This window comes from the organism of the source record quoted next, unplaced genomic scaffold (genome assembly GCF_019419815.1).
Source record: "Pyrus x bretschneideri cultivar Hongxiangsu unplaced genomic scaffold, Pyrus_bretschneideri_v1 Contig54, whole genome shotgun sequence".
NCBI classification, from domain to species: Eukaryota; Viridiplantae; Streptophyta; class Magnoliopsida; order Rosales; family Rosaceae; genus Pyrus; species Pyrus x bretschneideri.
This window is the reverse complement of record NW_025999792.1, coordinates 1,998,846-2,018,652: the sequence shown is the minus strand read 5'-3', so window position 1 is coordinate 2,018,652 and position 19,807 is coordinate 1,998,846. Positions and strand designations below refer to the sequence as shown.

The following is a 19,807-nucleotide window of genomic DNA, read 5'->3' as shown; positions in this document are numbered from 1 at the left end:
ATAGAGCTTCAATCCACCTGAAAGTCGACTCCCCATCCCGGCTTCCTCTCTCTGCCTCTCTTTCCCTTTTCAATGCGCGAATAATCCCTCAACTCTCCCTTTCTCTCCTACAAAAACATATTAGTGAATAAAAAAATTAAAAGTTTTGAATCACACTGGGTCACAACAAATCGATTCTACGTGTGAGTTCGTCAAATAACGACCGTAGGATTTCAGCCCTCATGCAAGGTCCACCCCTTAGAAACGTCTTTATTTTTATGGGACACGCTTGCAACTTTTTGGTCTATTTTATTCATTATCCTTCTAGCCCATATCTTGGACCCAGTACTTTCGTTTCAATTGTAGGATTCCTAGTGACCTAGTCAATCCTTAATTATTGCCTTAATGGCTTGTGTGAAATGATTAAAGAAAGGTAAACAAGTGATTGTAATCGCTTGAAGGTAACTTGTTAATTGAATCATAGGTGTATTGTAGGTAAACATGTTAATGCATGCACATACTTCAATGTTCATCATTTGATCATGTAGAATGAGCTTAATTACAAATATGAAAAGTCCAAATATCAAAATAAATAGCAAATCTAACAATCAATTTACATATTTAATGAAAGGTATCCACCATGCAGGTTCATATTTCTCATATGTTTAGGGAGGGTAATCAAGTTACTGATTGTTTTACCAATATAGTGTTGATGATCCCAGTGTTAATTGGTGTGTTTCATGCCCTCCTTGTGTTGCAGCTGCTTATTCTCATAACCTTTCTCAGCTTCCTTGTTATAGGTTTTGCTAAAAGAGATTTTAACTTGTTTTTTATGAACTCTTTAAGTGGTCAGGGTTTGGCTTCATGTCCCCTTGACATATCGTAATTTTTTATTAATAAATTCTCCTCAGAGTCACTTCTTGAAGGATAATTTTTAATAAACTAAGTTCACTGAGCAACATAACACATGCATTTGAAAATTAAGTGGCGGAAGCATGCTTGTAGGCACTTTAAAACAAAACTAAAACCATGAAATTCAAAGAATATTAGTGGTGGTAAACCAAGACTCCACTCAAAATAAAAAATGAGTTGAGATACTTTATACCTTTGAAGCACCTCTTTGCTTTGCAGAGCATTTATTCCTTTGCATTCTTGCTCCTTGGCTCCATGGATATGGATGCATGAACCTTACTTTTTAACTCCATATCTTCTTGGATTTGGATGGAAGAAAGGATTCTCCAAAAGCCACCAAACGTGGAGGCCTCTAAGTTTCGACACCAAGGAAGGATTAAGGGAAGAACATGAGTGATATAGGAGGAGGAAGATGATAGTATCCCCCTCCTACATGGCTAGCCTCCTAAAGAGAAAAAGAGGGCTTGTGTTCTCTCATATTTCCTTAAAGAAAACCATAATAAGGTTAAGGCTATAAAGTTGCCTTTATATCTCTTTCCAAGTGAGTGGCAAACTTGTAATAATTCCACCATCACACTCCCTCTCTCTATGGCCGGCCTTGGTAGAAGTTACTAGGTTAGTTCCCATTTTGTTTTAGTTTTTCATACAACTTAAACTCAAAGGGCCTTGTGGAACAAAATCCATTTGGGCTCCGAAGCCCAATAAGAACCTTTCATATGATTAAATAACTAATTAATTATTCTTGATCATACACAACTAAACTTTTTAGTTGTCCTTACTCATCTTTGTTATATCCTTCCATCATTACCTTACACGGTGTGTGATCCATTAGGTTTCTTTTAACAAGGCAGTGAGCGATTAGAACTCTTACTAATTGATTGTGAATTCAAACTTACTTTCAATTCTTCCTTTAGTGATTATACATCTTTAGGGCTTTCTACAAAGTATGAGTGACACCTAGTAGTATGTCATGGTTACCCAATTTAATTAGAAGATATGGCAGAACCTATTCAGCTTGGGATTACATGCAATACGACCCTTTTCTAATTCAATACTCTTGATCATAGTGTTTGGATGATAGTTAATTCATGTCTATGATCCATTGTGATTCTCCTATCTATATGATTACCTTAGATGTGATTAGGAACGACTTCCTAAATCTCATTTATACTATGGCCAGAGAGTCTTTCCAAATCTTATAAAGTATTCTACTGGATGTGATCATGTAGAATGAGGTTAACCCCAACTATGTCATGGGCACTCTCAAATGGAATGCCTTTAACATAGTCAAAGACTAAAGACCTAACCACAAGACAAATATGATGTCTCAGGTCAAAGGACGACTTTGCATTATTCCAACTATGAGTTCTCATGTGACATGAGTATGAGAACTCCTAGTTGATCGCGTTAAGTGGAATCACTCTCTATTGAGTACCTACATACTTGTCTTGATGTCATCACACCAATGACTCGAGATCAGTCACTCTTCAGGGAGAGAAGACATATATGTGTTGATCTATCCAGATTGCCAATGACCAATTGTCAATTCTATGATCAAGAACGTTTAGGATATGTTTACGAAAGTGAAAGGCCTCATGAATCTAACATTTTTATTATCACATTCTCTTATTTATATATTCCTTGGACTTATCGTTTAAGCGTATAACGTTTAAGGAGATGGTTTTAAACAATATCTTTGCCCTTACAATAAACTAGTTTAGTTTACCATGTAAACTATCCGTAAAGTATCATCTTATGATTGCCTTTATGGCACATTTCAAACAGTTTTCATGATATCAATACTGAAATGGGATTAGTTATGAGGTCAAATTGAATAAATATATATGTATATGTATGTATACAAAACATTATGTGTGTGTGTGTGTGTGTGTGTGTGTGTTTTATTTTATATATATGTGTGTGTGCGCGCGCGCGCGCGTGTTTGTGTGTGTGTTATATGGTGACGAAATAGAGAAATATTGTTTACTTATTGGACACTCCTAAATTATGCACTTATATAATATTGCTAAATTGTCATATGACCAATCGTCAGATAAGAAATATGCTAAGGGAAATGTTAAACAATAAACACGCCCCCTTAACAGGCTCTTACCTCTCCTATTTAATTTTGTTTTTTTTCTTCGATATCATTTTGCTTGTTAATTTCATTTGATTTAATCAACCTGATTATCTAAAATAAAGAAGAATGTCTGAGAAGCTAAAATGAGTGTACATGGCCTGACAATGCAAAACCAAAAAAGATTTTATCCATGTGATGGCACCAGTTATTCAAGAGGAACCTATGTAAAGGAAAATGATACAACTATGAACTCAATCATCCTCAAAGTTCATGCACCTCTTATTAATTTTAGTAGTTATAACGGGACATAGATTAACAAAAATACACATAATGATACGTACTCAATTGCCACAAAGGCACATGAAGGTATAGGAGTGCATATGCATGTAGCAAACAATTTTTATGAAAGATATAAGGAAAATTAATTACTTTAGTAAGGCCTTTCTCCAATGTAATTCCCAGGAGGGTCATAGTTGCAAACCATGAAGATACCTCTACCACCAAAACAATTGACTCTAGCACAGCCAACTTTGCTTGTTGACTTCCACACAATCTGTGTATAATGCCCACATTGCTGCCTTGTAGCACAAGAATTTGCCCAGTAATTGTAAGACTTCCGCTCTGAAACCCAAGCGGTCACTGCCTGAGCCGGCGTCCACTCGATGCCACTCCCCCAGAAAATGTTCTCCCCGTAGGGCCCGTTCGAGTGCCTTAACGTGCAGTCGAACCGCCTTTGGCTTGCGTACCATTGTGCATACCTTGCCAACTTTGCATCCCACGCCAATGGTGGGATTCTGCTGGCTGACCGAGCAGCATTTTGAGGATCCACAAATTGGTTGGCCTGGCTTAGGTACTTGGTTTTCCTTGTTGCAGCATCTGCAATTCTTGAGATAGTAAGGAGCAAAAAAATGGTGATGGTGAAGCAGTAGTACAATGTTGTATGCATTTTATGAAAGTCTTGATATTCTTTTGATTCGGAAAGTGTTGTGTGAATGGTTCATTGTGTTTATTTATAATTTGGAGCTGCCGTAGTAGTTGGATTTTGGGGTATAAAGTGTCAAAACTCCGGGGTGGCACCCATGTTCGATAATGATTGCCACATTTCTTTGTAGTTAGGCCACAAAGTCTCATTTAGCTGTTATTTAATGATTAATTTCTCTAATTTCATAATTTAGGGTGGGCCGCTGGTTATTTTATGCTCCAAATTTATGATATATTCGTCTCCCATTTGAAGGAATAAATTCGTGTGATTATTTTTATTCAATTAAATTTACGTATAAAAACCCATGGAGATGGAAACATATAAATAAGAGCAAAGATATATTCTGCTCTATACTTTATATGAATAGCAGTTTCTTCCCAATGAGAAACTAGAAGTCTAAAGAACAAAAGTTAATGGTTTACAGCTTGCAGCTTTCTTAGGTCATCTCCAATAGAGAGACTTAAAGGTTTAAAAGCAAAATAAAAAATAAAAAAAAAATAATCTAATTTGTCGAAAAACTATTTCCAACTGATTTGTCAAAAAACTCATTTCCAAATGTAGCCTTCCCTCATAGTCCATTTTTTGTAGTCCAGCTTCTCAATTGCAATAATTGATTCAAATTCAACAACTACATTTGAAAACATCCAACGGTTGTTTAATTATATTAACTAATAAATTTAAAGCATAAAGTTAAAACTAAAAAATTATTGAGGGAGTTATGTTTAGCCCCTTCGGTTGGAAATGGTATATGAGTATGATCTTACACAATTCATTTAAAAATATTTTTTTTGCACGGCTGTAATTCTTGCCGCTAGCTATATTTAGCCATTTTGGTTAAAAATGGCCTTACTTGGTACAACAAAATTAATTTATTTTTATAAAAAATATCCCTTGTGAATCAGGAACAAAGTAAATAAGTTGACATACTTCTTGGGTTTGCTGATTTCCTACAAGGAGAATGGTAGTATTATTGTGAATCAGGAAAAATATGCTATAAGTTGATAGCAAAGGCTGGAATGACTTCTGGTAAACCTTCTAATACTCCTGGCAAGCCTCACACTCAAACGTAGAAATCTGAGGCTGAGGGATTGTTATTTAGAATTGGGCTGGCTTGGATAAATCTCTAACTTCAATGAATGTTAAAAATAAATATGGATGTCAAATTTATATATTTGTTTAAGTGAATGTAGAAGATGAAGAAATCAAGAAGAAAGCTTATCCCACTCAATTTTTTTTTGTGGGGATCAGCTTATTAGGAAGGATAAGTTTATTTCATGATTTCTTCATCTTATGCTTTCATTTGGACAAAATATACTACATTTTCATTGAACATTCATTTAATCGAGTAACTTATCCAAGTTACGCAAATCCTGTAATACAAATTAGCATTTGCCTACACACATTTTTTTAGAAAATGAGAGAGAGAGAGAGAGAGAGGCTTTTGTTTTTGGTTTTTTTTTTATATATAAATTTTAAATATTAGAGATATTTTAACATCACCTGTAGGTGAGGCTTTAATAAAAAACAGTAAAATTTGGACCTGTGAAATTACATTATTGCCCATCATTTTTTTTTTTTGTGTGTGATAGAAGACTAAGTTGTCTTTTCACTCTCTTTTGGTTGACAACGAGGATTTTATTAATTAATAAAGATAATAAGGCCTTATGTTTAGAAGCATCATTGGAGCTTGCAATGTAAAAAAAAATATTGTGAGTACCAATGACTTATCAATCAGATCACTTGATTCTTGATTCTCGAGTAACATATTATGTAAGTAACTTAGTATTTAGTGATCCTGCAGCCCCAATATGGTTAAAATAATTGAGTCTAAACTCTTATCAACCAATTACATAATCCCTATGTGGTAAGACTTATTAAGATAGGACATAAATTATATGATTCTGATTCTTCATTTAATGATAGATTGTTCATGTTTTTCGCAATACACGCCATATCCCAATGCTAAGCGATATTCACTAGCAAGACCATTTTAGATTGTAGAGAGTAGAAGACAGTATTCTAAAAGTTGGCCAAGGCGGCGCTTAGGTGCTAGACGGTGAAGGCCCGCCCCGATTTTGGGCAAATTGTTTCGAAAAATCAATCTGGAGCTAGCGGCCACCTAGGCGGTCCTAGGCGGGCTAGGCGGCTCCTAGGCGGAGAACTAGGTGGCACCTAGGCAGTTTTTTTATATTTTTTTATTAATTGTGTGCTTTTTCTTTTTTGGTTTCATGGTGATATACTTATGGAAATGGTGTACCTAATTTGCAAATAATGGATTTACTATAAGTTCATCCAATAGTGAAACGAATTGGAGCACTTTTGAGGGGATACATACAAAGAAAAGAAATAAACTAGATACATCAAGGTTAAATAATTTAGTCTATGTCCAATCCAATGCAAGGATCATCATTCATGAACAAGAAGAATTTAGTCTATCATCCAAATCCTCCTCATTATGATTATATGCTTACTGTTTTTTAAATATTGAACTTTTTGGATGTATATAATTTGTGTATTCTTCTACTTCTATTTTTGCATTTTATCGTTCTTTTATTATCCATACAAGTATAGTTTTTTTTTAGGTGTAAATAGACACTTATTTACAAGATATATAATAAATTTACATAAATCCGCCTAGGCCCCGCCTAGGCCGTCTAGGTGCCCGCCTAGCCGCCTAGGCACTATGACACACCCCGACCTGAAATGTCCACTTGGACTCAGAATCGAGTTGTGTTAGCCAACACCTGGAAGGTGACGAAGCCATAAAATATAGTGTGGTGGAATTTGTGAATAAATTTAAACATAAAAGTGCCTAAATATAAGAGTGCGCTGTGAGCGGGAATGAACTCATTTCACACGTGATGTCAGACCATAAGTATAGTACAATAAGATAGGGTGAGAATTATACCATCGAAGGTAATTGTCTATTCCAAGATTTTCCAAGGATCCTCGTCGATAAGAAAGCTCAGCTACTAAAACCTGGAGGGGCGAAAAACAATGGTGAGTGGGCCAGAAAATAAATTTTTAATAAAAATCTTTGAAAACGTTATAACCCCTCGCCATAAAATATGTATAGTTTCCAAGATACACATACTACATATAGTATGGAAATACTCACCGTAGCCTGCAAAATATCAAGATATCAATATGGCACAATAGTTCATATATAAGTGCATGATGTCAGTAATCATATACTTTTGCATAAGTAAACATATCAAACCAAGTGATCATCAACACATGCTGACACACAAGTTCATGCAGAGTTATTCTGACATGAACAGGACTAGGTGTAATAATGATATACGCTCTAGTGCTACAATCACGTAAAAACTGGCACTATTCGCGGTCACATACAAGTTGGAGTTGCCTATTGCAACCTGTATGACAGGATTGGCACCTCCTTGGATCCAAGGCGAGCATGCGGTGTGGATGTGAACATACATGTGAAAGACTAGCCTTGGTCCTGGGCGAGCACTAACACCGGTGCATTAAACGATTAGCATAAAACATAAATATAGTCATGCCATAGTGGTTCGATAGTTTCAATCAACATAATATCATTCATAGCCATAGGTATAATCATGGCATCAATAAACATATTCATACATGTGCATCCTGTAGGATTTATGATCACTTCATAATTTTTCGTTATTTCTTTAATTCTTATAAGCATTAGTCTAAGCTAGGCATCTTTAGTAAATTCTCTTTCAATGTATAAATGGAAACTAAAAAATACGTATATACTATATAAAAGAAAAGATTCACTCACTTGAAGTCCACACTACAACACCCTAACACGAATGTCGCGGCGTCACGATCGATCGTCGCCTAGAACAAATATCAAATCACGTCTCAAAATTCTTATCGATAGAACACGTAACTTACATAAAACACATCCCCAAGGATGTTCTAGAATGATTTGCAATCCATTGACCAAAGGTCAACCATCAGTCATAGGTCGACGATAGGGTCCACAACCCTATGTAACTCGATCCGGAAGATCCGCACCTCATATTTCCGATATATAATTTCCCAAGAGTTTCAATAAGTTTCTAGAACAACATCCTAAAGTTTCAGAACGATCCAACGGTCGGATCTCTGCCAAACGCTAAAATTAAGTGGCGGCCGACGTTTGATTTTACAAACTTAGAAATCCAATTCAGGAAGATCTGTATGTCGAATTCCAAATTTGTAAGTTCCTATTGTCTTGAAATATTACGTACTATAACATGTTAAATTTTGGTGACGATCCAATGGTCAAATCGTCGAATCATATAATAACCAAGTGGCAGCCCTTAACGGAAATATAACCAAACAACGGAATTTCGTCAATCGGATGTCTAATATGGAATTGGGGCACCCATATTAGCCTAGGCAGGTCAAGTGGTGTCTCTGCCCACGCGCCGCCGCCATGCACCACTGCACACGACGGCCGACCCTCCTAACTCGCAGGAAAATTCAACTATTTCAAAAAATTCTCAAATTTTACAAGAATGAAGATCTCAACGAGGGGAGAAAGTTTCATACCTGTGGCCAAGTCCAATTTGGGTAGGAAGTGTTCAGAATTTCCTCAAATATGGTGGAACCCTAGAATTTGGGTGTCCTTGATTTGACCTCCATACTAGCTCTAATGCCTCCTCCATTGCTTCGGCTTTGCTCCTGAGGTTGAGAGGAGTCTATTGGTGATGGTGGTTGACATAGTTAGCCTCAGGATTGGTGGATCGCCATCACAAACCATGTTGCATCGACCATGCAGGTTTCACAATTTCAAGGCCAAATTTCATCAATTTTGGGGTGGAATGGGTAGAGGGAAGGTCGTGGAGTGATTCCCAGGTGGTGGCTTGACTTAAATCGTCGAAATTTGGCCGGTGGGATTGTCGGAATCTATCGGGTTCCACATTTCCGCGGGTCGGGTCACAAAGAACCGGTAAGGGATCCATGATTCCGTGCTTCTCTCCGTTCTCCCTTCCTCTCCTTTCTTCTTTCTCCATTGGTCACCCTTTTTTCTCTCCCCTCTCCCGATTCGGCCAACCCCTTCCTTTTTCCCCTCCAATTGGGCAGCAGCCCCCTACTTTCTCCCTTATTTCCTTTGTCCATTACTCTCCCTTCCCTCATTTCTCACAAAATAATTTTAAAATAATAACATAATAATTATGAGAAATATATAAAATAATGAATAGTAATCTTTACAAAAGTACTTTTCGGATTTATAGTTACGTAAAACCCTATCATAAATCTGGTTTCGATTCTGCTTACCTTTACGCGTTCGTATTGTCGAGTACTACAGGGATATGCTAAAAGAACATTTTGTAAGTCTCACTATAAGTTAGTCAACAAAAGTCAATACCCTCTCCTCTAGGGCATTTTCATCAATTCACTCATTTAAAATTAATAAAATTGTAAAAGTAGGGATGGGTTGTCACACACTAGGCCCCTGCCCACTGCCTGACTAACGCCTAACGATTTTTAGAACCTTGGTAGAAGACAATCAAGAGGTCTCCAATCCCAACCTTTCTCCGTACTCTAGATATAAGTTTCATCTCTTATTTATATTGACTCGCTTCATATTGTTGATCCTAGTGTCTTGCTGTTTTTATGCTTTCAAAATATGTTCTACCTGTGATATCAGTGCCACATAACAAAACTAAGGTCCACTTTATAGATAATTTGTTTTCAATTAAAATTGTAGATGAATTGCACTAAAGCAAAAAAAAATTTTGTTCCCATCGTAAAATTTAGTCTCTTTAGCATTACGTCATTAAAAAAATGGTAATATGGTTAACGGTATTTATATTTTGAACGCGAATACAATGGTTAATATAGTTGTGAGAGTTGGTTATAGTTTGTGTATATATAAAAGAACGTCCATGCTCATATGATAAATACAAGTTTTATAAGAGCACTTCCACCCCTAACACAAATGCGCCAGCACCCAGCACATTTATCCACTCAGTGAACAGTGATATAGCCCAATGAACAGTAATAGACCAAATGCATCTCCACCCCTAACAAAAAATTGCCTAGTCAATTTTATTAAAATATTATTATTTTTCCTCTCAGTCACAAACACGCACGGACACCTAAAAGTGACTCACTTACCAATCCAACACAATCCCAAAAGCTCTCTCTCTCTCTCTCTCTCTCTCTCTCTCTCTCTCTCTCGATGTCTCTCCAGTCAGTCATGGCTGAAAACGGGCACAAACTACGACAACACCAGCCAAAAGAAGCTATTGTGCTCATACCTTAGCCAGAGCCTGGGCCTTTTCCTGGCTTTAGCTCCCGACAACTTTCGAATGCTCCAGACCCAAGTGGGCAAGCTCTCTGCCCAGCTTTGGTAGGCAGAAGAGCAAGTCAGGCTCATGACTTCTCGTCAAAAAGAGGACTCCAAAGCCAAGGCCAGGGTCGCTGAGATCTTCGCCAGCCACCGCAATGCTTAGCAAGTCAAGGAGAAGCGGCTGCTACATCAGATCGATGCTGCCCATCAAGACATTGGCCACCTCCATGCCAGGATTCTAGAGCTGGAGAAAACCCAGGATGATTCCAGCTCCAGGATTCGAGATTTGGAGAGGGAGGTTGGGGAGAGGGACAACATGATTGGCTTCAGAGGTGGAGGTTGAGGTTGTAAGCGTGAGATGACGTCAATTGGGCCGGTCCATGCCTTTGTCAATTTTGAGCTAGCGTAGAGACCAGCTTGGGCTGAGTGCCAGCCTATCTGATGGGTTGGGTGCTTGGGTGCCGGGCCATTATTTTGGCTAGGTGCCGGCCTATCAGTTCCCCGGTGGAACTGCTTTAAAGAAAACTAGCTCCATCACTAATAGGAGACTTATTCAGTTTGGGAACACGGTCCAATAATATCATAATAGAAAAGGAAAACTAATGAAAATGGCTTGAAAATTTTGAGTTTTAATCAAAAGAACAAAAAGGTGTTGTAAGTGAATTGTACCATGAGTGATTTTTTAGAGTAAAAATATATTTTTTTGTTAAAAATGAACAATACTAAAAGTGTTTTGTTAAAACTCTCCGATAGAAATGATTGAAATTGCAATACAGAACCGTATCAAATATCACAGTTAGTTCAAGATTGTTCTATTCTGACTTTCTTCGGTTCATCTTAACTCTGATAGATGTTTGTTATTTGCAAAATAGGATTCTTGCACTGTTCATCATACTTTACCCCAACACTTTTTCGACCAAATCTCTCTCTCTAAAAACACATGATCGCGGCCAATCCTCCGCTCAATTCCGCAATCCCCGTCCTCCGTTCCGCCAACCCGACCCGAAAGCACAGCTGTTTCGAGGCGCTGTGCTCCAGCAACCACCTAGGCTTTAGCTCCTCCAAGCGTGGGCTGTGGGTCACTCGGACTCGGATGGACTTGCTCCGCCGATTTGTAGCCGGAGGATGCTTCCGGGACCCCGGTCACCAGGGGATTAAGGTGGAGATCGACAGCGGCGGGGAAGATGTCTTTGCCGCCAACCCCAAGGGCAGCGCCGCCCCGGAACATCTTGTCATTATGGTCAATGGGATCATCGGCAGGTACATCATCTTCCCCATTTTAGTTTGTGGGACTTTCTTATTTTTTCAATATACTTGATAATGTGTAAAAACATAGTTAAATTATAATGTGATTGTATGATAATATTGAACTGCCATTTCACTAGGGAAGTGGGTTTGTGGAGATAGGGAGAAAATGGGGTTTTGGAATGCAGGCCAGTGCTTACATTGGATTGGATGGGAGTGAAGTAAGTCTAATGGCAAGATGATTTAGGTAGGTTATTGACTAGGCTAGAGAAACTTGGATTCACATTGTGCTTGGACGCATAAAAGAGATAGACCAAAATCGAACAAAATATTGAGCTTGTTAAAAATCAGGCTCAACTTTTGTATAAGCAGCTCAAGTTTCATCACTTCGAGATCACTTGACTTCAGCTTGAGTGCTGGATAGTTCATTTGAGCTTGACATGTAAGACTCACTTTCTCGTGTTCACACCAAGCCAGGATGAGCTCAAGATTCGCCCGTCCCAGATACAAACCAAACCAAGCTCAACTTCAGAAAGAAATATTTTAGCCAAGCTTGATTCAAGCTTAATACTTACGTCAAGCCAAGCCTAAACCCTAAGCACCCTAATGTATGGCTTGATTTAGCTCATTTACACTCCTAAAGTCTGATTGCCTTGTTGGGAATCTCAGTTCTTTAACTTATGTACAGCCTTGTGTAAAAACAATGACTACATAAAATGTGTAGCGCTCAAAACCTGCCCTCAAAGAGGATGTACAGATGAACAAGGGTTGAATCTCATCCCTTAAATCACTTTTGTACCCTCTACTTTGTCTGCCATTCTGTGATTTCAAATATTTCTTCTTCCTATGTTTGAGCTTTTGACAGACTTCTCTTCAAATATCGCCCTCTATTTAATTGAAGATATTCTCATTTTAAGGCCTTGTTTGGAGTCTAGGACTTGATTGGATTGGATAACCCAAAATATTGAAGCTATGTTGAAGGAAGAAATGATAGAATTGTGTCCAACTTGAAGGTAGGTGGATCACTTGTTAAGGAAACTTCTCTATTCCAATCCCCACCAAATGGTAAGTTTAGAAGGGATAAGTTTTTTCCTTGTCTAATCCCTCAAAATGAAAAATCAATTGCCTCTATCTTCAATATACCTTGAATATAATGAGTTATGTATTCCAATGCAATCCTAGAGACCAAATGAGGCCTAAATTCCTATTTTTTTCTTTTTGCCATTTTGTAAACCTTTTTTTTTTTTCTTGCATTTCATGTGAAATTATTTTTCCATGATTTCAGTGCTTCAGACTGGAGATACGCTGCAGATCAGTTTGTGAAAAAGCTTCCTGATAAAGTAATTGTGCACCGTGAGTGCCTCTTTTCGCTTATGATTTCTTCTTACATGTGCACTGAAGAATCTTATTCACTAAGTACCCAAGTATCTTAGTGTCCTTTCAATTTGTAAACATTTATGTAATTGGGGAGGGTCAAGTTTGAATTTGGCTTCATAAGCTATAATCCTATATAGACTTTAGTATAAAAGATGCTTAAAAAAACCCCTTTCCAAGTCTCTTCTGTATCTGATATCTGTTAGTGATCAAACTTGCAAATATGCATGCTCCTCCTTGTTTGCTGCAAATTTACTTCAGGAATCATATTATTTCCAGAATACATGATTGTTTCTGACTTGGAATTTTTCCAGCAGGTAGTGAATGTAACTCTTCAAGATTGACATTTGATGGTGTTGACTTGATGGGTGAGAGGCTAGCTGAAGAGGTATTTGGTAATAGCATGTTAATCCGCATATTTTAACATAGCATGCCTTGGTTTATGATACTAAAGTGGGCATTTTTTTTTAATCATAATAACGCTTATGGTACTCACAATGTATAAGAAAACTACAAAGGTAAATCTTAATTTTATAATGTTATTTATTTAAAACTATGGGCAAATCATAAATTACAGAGTTAAAAGGAATGCAGGTATTAGCTGTCATCAGAAAGAGGTCTGAGGTGCGGAAAATATCCTTTGTGGCTCATTCCTTAGGTGGGTTGGTTGCAAGGTATGCCATCGGAAGGCTGTATGAACCTTTTCCAAAATCAGAACCCTCGGGTCAAAATGGTTATTGCGTAATTGATGGGCATACAAATAATTTGACACAATCCATTGACCAGCCTCACCATGGTACAATTGCTGGACTGGAAGCAATGAACTTTATAACGGTCGCAACACCACATCTTGGTTCAAGGGGAAATAAACAGGTAGGATATGTTTATTTTCTTTATATTTTCTATGGATAAACAAAATTGAACAATTTACACACACAAATGATGAGTAATAGAGTATGTAGTGATGAAAAGTAGCTGCGAATTGAAGAATTCCTAATGTTTTTGTTACTTCCATTCTACATTAGAGAATCTTCTCAGAAAATATGTGAGTCTTGTGAACGTGAATCTGATTTGTTAACTTTGTTTTCGCAGCTCCCATTTCTCTGTGGTCTTCCTTTTCTCGAGAGAAGAGCTTCTCAAACTGCGCACTTTATTGCTGGGAGATCTGGGAAGCATCTCTTCCTAACAGATGATGATGATGGCAGACCTCCTCTTCTTCTTCGAATGGTTAATGACTGTGATGACCTAAAATTCATGTTAGTATTAGTATGTCCATAATACTCCTCAATTTCATGTAAGATTTGAATTATAATCATTTTGTAGATGGTAATATAATCTTTTCCTTGCCTGTACAGATCAGCATTACGTGCATTTAAGCGTCGTGTGGCATATGCTAATGTAAATTATGATTGTATCCTTTTTCCTGTTTAATTTGCTATTAAAATTTGGATCTATGGTATATTTGCGTATTTTCATTTTGGAACCAGAGGAAATCTTGTTTATGTACACTTATTTTCAAGATATGGTTGGGTGGAGAACATCATCAATCCGGCGTCAATATGAACTTCCAAAGGTAGGTTTTGCTTGTTTACTCTTCACTTCATGTCTTGCATGCCTGTTACCTATCTGTTATGGTTCCAAACTCACTTCGATCTTTTTTCTTTTTTTTTTTTTGTATTTTTGTTCAATTCTATTTGCAGTCCAACCTCCTTGTAACCGATGAGAGATATCCACATATCGTATATATCAAGCGAGAAACTTCTGATCAAATTCATATTAAAGCATCATCAAGTGCTCAAGACTTAAACATAGACTTGGAAGGTTTGTCAAACTTTCTCTGCTGAGTTGGTCCTTACTATTGAAAAATCTCAGGACCTGGGCTTTCTCCCAGATGGTGATGAGGGTTGGGCGGGGATGGTTAAGACTTCATGACATAATACTGTTTTTTATGATTTCATATATTCAAAATTGACTTTCGGTTTGAAATTGCATTTGTCCCTTCCTGCGTGTAGAGGAGATGATTAGAGGTCTTACTCAGATACCTTGGGAACGCGTGGATGTTAGCTTTAAGAAAAGCACACAACGATATATTGCTCATAATACCATTCAGGCAAGTTTTGGTTGGCTCTGTTCCTATGGCTTTTCTACACTTTGTATGATTTTATTAGTGGAATATACAACACATAAAATGCTTTGTTGTGAGCTCATTTTTTAAACTTATAAATTTTTCAAAGGTCCAAACACTTCCTTTTCGCGGTAGACCCATAATTTTGTTTTATACCAAAAATTGAAGGACGGCATTTTAACTCAGAGATAGTCTATAGGCAGAATGCTACTGAGTTGAAGTTAGTTCATAGGTTTTAAGCCTTTTTATACACGTGAAGTTCCCAACGAACTGTACTAGTAAGTAGTAGTAACAAGTTATTTTCATAACGAATCGTGTTGTGTTTTGCGCTTTCTTTTTCTTACGTCTATCTACTCCTTCATGCATACAGGTGAAGAGTTATTGGTTCAATTCTGATGGTGCGGATGTGGTTTTCCATATGATAGATTGCTTCCTTCTCTAAGTCGTGTGTAAGTTCGATTTTTTCCAATAGGTGATTCAGCAATGGATACTGGGATGTATATTTGTTGTCAAATGTAAAGGCAGAGATGGGTAATTTTTCGTTATCGTTCCAAGCCATTTCCCTGAATTGTTACTTTCCAAATGAGTGCATCTACATGGTTTATAGCCTGAGGGATGCTCCACCTTACTTTATTGTCTGGTATTCTGGTGAGGATCAAGATTTCACATTCAATTTTTAGGCAATATGAGAGTACCTAAAAGTTACAAAATCAATGTGTTTGGATGAGATAATTGAAGTAGGAATTTTGTACCGTTCACATAGAAATCTTGTAAATTAGGTGAAAATTGAAGTCGGAATTTTATGCCGTACACACAGAAATCTTGGAAATTAGGTGTACTCGATTGACAATTTAAAGGAAGTTCAAGTACATGCCGAAGAAAATGTAGAATTTAGTGTCATAGAATTGCAATTTAGTCCACCCAAATATGTTATATGCTTGAAGTTTCAAGACAACGTGATTTTGTGTTTGTGTACCCCTTTGTCCCTGAGCTTTTGTCTCGTAATTGCATCTTCTAACCGAAGCGTATGTAGGTCGTCATTTCACATGTCCAAACCACCTTAATCGATTTTCTTTCATCTTATCTTCAATTTCAGCTACTCCTAAGTTACCTCGGATATCCTCATTCTTAATCTAATCATTTTTTGTGTACTCACACATTCAATGAAGCATTCTCATCTCACACTCACTTTGTACATGTGTTGATATTTGACCGTCCAATATTCCGTACCATAATGCATTGATGGCCTTATTGTATATTTGAATACACTAACATTTTGAAGCAAGCAAAAATCTTTCCTCTTTTTTCTTTTTTGTTTTCTGTCCGAATGGTAAAAGATTTGCAACACAAGACGATGAATAACCGCGGTGGTCTTTTATTGTTCTGGAATTTGTCTCCTCGGAGCTGCATATAATTATAAAAAAAAATAACTAGTTAGCCAGCTGCAGCAATCTTTAGTATGTTGTTATCTTGTACATTGTAGAATAGTTTGATCAGGAAAAATTAAACACACTTAGTGACGCACTCCTCAATAGAGATAGTCTTACTAGGCCTGGTAAACGGATCGTATCTGTCGTGTTCGTGTCATTTTCGTGTAACACCTGCTATCTTAACGGGTCGTGCCGTGTCACACCCGTTATCTTAACGGGTCCTTAACAGGTCGGGTCACTTTACCCAACAGGTAAAGTGAACCGATCCGTTATGACCCGTTAAGAAAAATGTATTTTTTTTCTTAAATTTTCACATATCACACATTGCCACATAAATATTACTTCAAAACATTAAAACACATTTGTCGTTTAAGTACTACATCTACACTTGAAAATAAGAGCTTAATAAACAAACATCCATACACTACTAGTCTATTACAAAATATTAAATGTGCAAGGATATGCAAAATGAAAGAGTTTTTGTTTTCAAGGTTGTGAAGCCTTTCTCAAAAGTTTAAACCTTGCCAATGGAACTCAAAGCTTGCATATTATTCATTTTACAAAATCCTCAATTTTCATCGATGGTCATGACATAAGATTTTGTGGTATCCACTAGTGTAAATATTTTGAATTGAAGATCGAATTCATTCATTTTATTCATATAGGGTCAAGGAGTGTAGCTGTAAAAAATCATCAAAATCGGAGTTCAAATAACCGTTAAATCGTGATTTTTTGTTGATAACCGTTGAAAAGTTTTGTCTCGTTACTTGATCTCTGAATGTTTGCTTTTTGCAATTTTTGGTGTATGCGATCTTGAAGTATATACAAACAAATTTGATGGTTGGATCGTTGAAATTATTTTCGTAGAATGCGTATTCCATCAAAATGATAGATTCACTAACACTTAGATTTATTTATACTTTCATTAAGTATAACATAAGATTTTGTGGTATCCATTAGGGTAAATATTTTAAATTGAAGATCGATTTCATTCATTGTATTCATATAGGGTCAAGGAGTGTAGCTGTAAAAAATCATCAAAATTAGAGTTAAAATAACCGTTAAATTGTGATTCTTCGTTGATAACCGTCGAAAAGTTTTGTCCCATTACTTGATCTTTGAATGTTTGTTTTTTGCAATTTTTGGCGTATGCGATCTTGAAGTATATACAAACATATTTGACAGTAGGATCGTTGAAACTAGTTTCATAGAATGTGTATCCCATCAAAACAATAGATTCACTAATACTTTAGAGTTTATTCGTACTTTCATTAAGTATAACATAAGATTTTGTGGTATCCACTAGTGTAAATATTTTAATTGAAGATCGAGTTCATTCATTGTATTCATATAGGGTCAAGGAGTGTAGCCGTAAAAAATCATCAAAATCGGAGTTAAAATAACCGTTAAATCGTTATTTTTTATTGATAATCGTCGAAAAGTTTTGTCCATTTACTTGATCTCTGAATGTTTGTTCTTTGTGATTTTTAGTGTATGCGATCTTGAAGCATATACAAACAATTTTGACAGTTGGATCATTGAAATTAATTTCATAGGATGCGTATCCCATCAAAACAATAGATTCACTAACACTTAAAGAGTTTATTCATACTTTTATTAAGTATAACATAAGATTTTGTAGTATCCACTAGTGTAAATATTTTAAATTGAAGATCGAGTTCATTCATTGTATTCACATAGGGTCAAGGAGTGTGATTGTAAAAAATCATCAAAATCGGAGTTAAAATAACCGTTAAATCATGATTTTTCAATGATAACCGTCGAAAACTTTTCTCCCGTTACTTGATCTATGAATGTTTGTTTTTTTCAATTTTTGGCGTATTCGATCTCAAAGTATATACAAACGTGTTTGATGGTTGGATCATTGAAATTAATTTCGTAAAATGCATATCCCATAAAAACGATAGATTCACTAACACTTAGAGTTTATTCATACTTTCATTAAGTATAACATAAGATTTTGTAGTATCTACTAGTGTAAATATTTTAAATTGAAGATCGAGTTCATTCATTGTACTCACATAGGGTCAAGGAGTGTAACTGTAAAAAATCATCAAAATCGGAGTTAAAATAACCGTTAAATCTTGATTTTTCATTGATAACCGTCGAAAAGTTTTCTTCCGTTACTTGATCTCTGAATGTTTGTTTTTTGCAATTTTTGGTGTATGCGATCTCGAAGTATATACAAACATGTTTGATGGTTGGATCGTTGAAATTAGTTTCGTGGAATGCGTATCCCATCAAAATAATAGATCACTAACACTTAAGAGTTTATTTATACTTTCATTAAGTATAACATAAGATTTTGTGGTATCCACTAGTGTAAATATTTTAAATTGAAGATCGAGTTGATTCAATGTATTCGTATAGGGTCAAGGAGTGTAGATGTAAAACATCATCAAAATCGGAGTTAAAATAATCGTTAAATTGTGATTTTTCATTGATAACCGTTGAAAAATTTTGTCCCGTTACTTGATCTCTGAATGTTTGTTTTTTGCAATTTTTGGCATATTAGATCTCGAAGTATATACAAACATGTTTGACAGCTGGATCGTTGAAACTAGTTTCGTAGAGTGTGTATCCCATCAAAACAATTGATTCACTAACACTTAAGAGTTTGTTTACACTTTCATTAAGAATAACATAAGATTTTGTGGTATCCACAAGTGTAAATATGTTAAATTGAAGATCGAGTTCATTCATTGTATTCATATAAGGTCAAGGAGTGTAGCTATAAAAAATCATCAAAATCGGAGTTAAAATAACCGTTAAATCGTGATTTTTCTTTTTATAACCGTCGAAAAGTTTTGTTCCGTTACTTGATCTCAGAATGTTTGTTTTTTGCAATTTTTGGTGAATGCAATATCAAAGTATATACAAACATGTTTGACGGTTGGATCATTGAAACTATCTTCGTAGAATGCGTATCCCATCAAAACAATAGATTCACTAACACTTAAAAGTTTGTTTATACTTTCATTAAGTATAACATAAGATTTTGTGGTATCCACTAGTGTAAATATTTTAAATTGAAGATCGAATTCAATCATTGTATTCATATAGGGTCAAGGAGTGTACCTGTAAAAAATCATCAAAACCAGAGTTAAAATAATATTTAAATCGTGATATTTTTTTATAACCGTCGAAAAGTTTTGCCCTGTTACTTGATCTCAGAATGTTTGTTTTTTTCAATTTTTGGCGTATGCGATCTCGAAGTACATACAAATATGTTTGACGGTTGGATCATTGAAACTAGTTTCGTAGAATGCGTATCCCATCAAGTTCAATGGTGTGTGTGTGTATATATTTATTAAGTAGATTTAAATCTATTTATTTTTTACGTATAATTGACCGGTACACGGAGTAGTACATCACGTGTCATTAT

At 36.1% G+C, this 19,807-nt stretch overlaps 2 protein-coding genes across 4 annotated transcripts; one reads left to right on the top strand and one right to left on the bottom strand.

Moving 5' to 3' along the window:
- Positions 1 to 3,401: 3,401 nt before the first annotated feature.
- On the bottom strand, positions 3,402 to 3,917 carry LOC103929241 (pathogenesis-related protein PR-1-like). Its single transcript, XM_018642998.1, has one exon. It carries the CDS (start codon positions 3,915 to 3,917, stop codon positions 3,402 to 3,404), a length of 516 nt encoding a protein of 171 aa, XP_018498514.1.
- Positions 3,918 to 11,028: 7,111 nt separating this feature from the next.
- LOC103929231 (putative lipase ROG1) lies at positions 11,029 to 15,539 on the top strand. 3 transcript variants are annotated; one of them, XM_048570717.1, is made up of 10 exons: positions 11,031 to 11,487; positions 12,758 to 12,825; positions 13,161 to 13,234; positions 13,441 to 13,719; positions 13,939 to 14,102; positions 14,202 to 14,257; positions 14,367 to 14,419; positions 14,547 to 14,667; positions 14,859 to 14,956; positions 15,342 to 15,539. In XM_048570717.1, exons 1-10 carry the CDS (start codon positions 11,168 to 11,170, stop codon positions 15,411 to 15,413), a joined length of 1,305 nt encoding a protein of 434 aa, XP_048426674.1. In that variant the 5' UTR covers positions 11,031 to 11,167; the 3' UTR covers positions 15,414 to 15,539. The 3 variants fall into 3 exon arrangements, with proteins under 3 accessions (XP_048426676.1, XP_048426674.1, XP_048426675.1); XM_048570718.1 differs by having other exon boundaries at positions 11,032 to 11,487; positions 13,164 to 13,234; XM_048570719.1 differs by lacking the exon at positions 15,342 to 15,539 and having other exon boundaries at positions 11,029 to 11,487; positions 14,826 to 14,957.
- The last annotated feature ends 4,268 nt before the right edge of the window (positions 15,540 to 19,807 follow it).

Coding starts and splice junctions, on each gene's coding strand:
- LOC103929241 (XM_018642998.1), bottom strand. CDS start 3,917: ATGCATACAACATTGTACTACTGCTTCACCATCACCATTTTTTTGCTC.
- LOC103929231 (XM_048570717.1), top strand. CDS start 11,168: ATGATCGCGGCCAATCCTCCGCTCAATTCCGCAATCCCCGTCCTCCGT. Junction 12,826..13,160: donor TGATAAAGTAATTGTGCACC/GTGAGTGCCTCT, acceptor GAATTTTTCCAG/CAGGTAGTGAATGTAACTCT. Junction 13,235..13,440: donor GTGAGAGGCTAGCTGAAGAG/GTATTTGGTAAT, acceptor AAAGGAATGCAG/GTATTAGCTGTCATCAGAAA.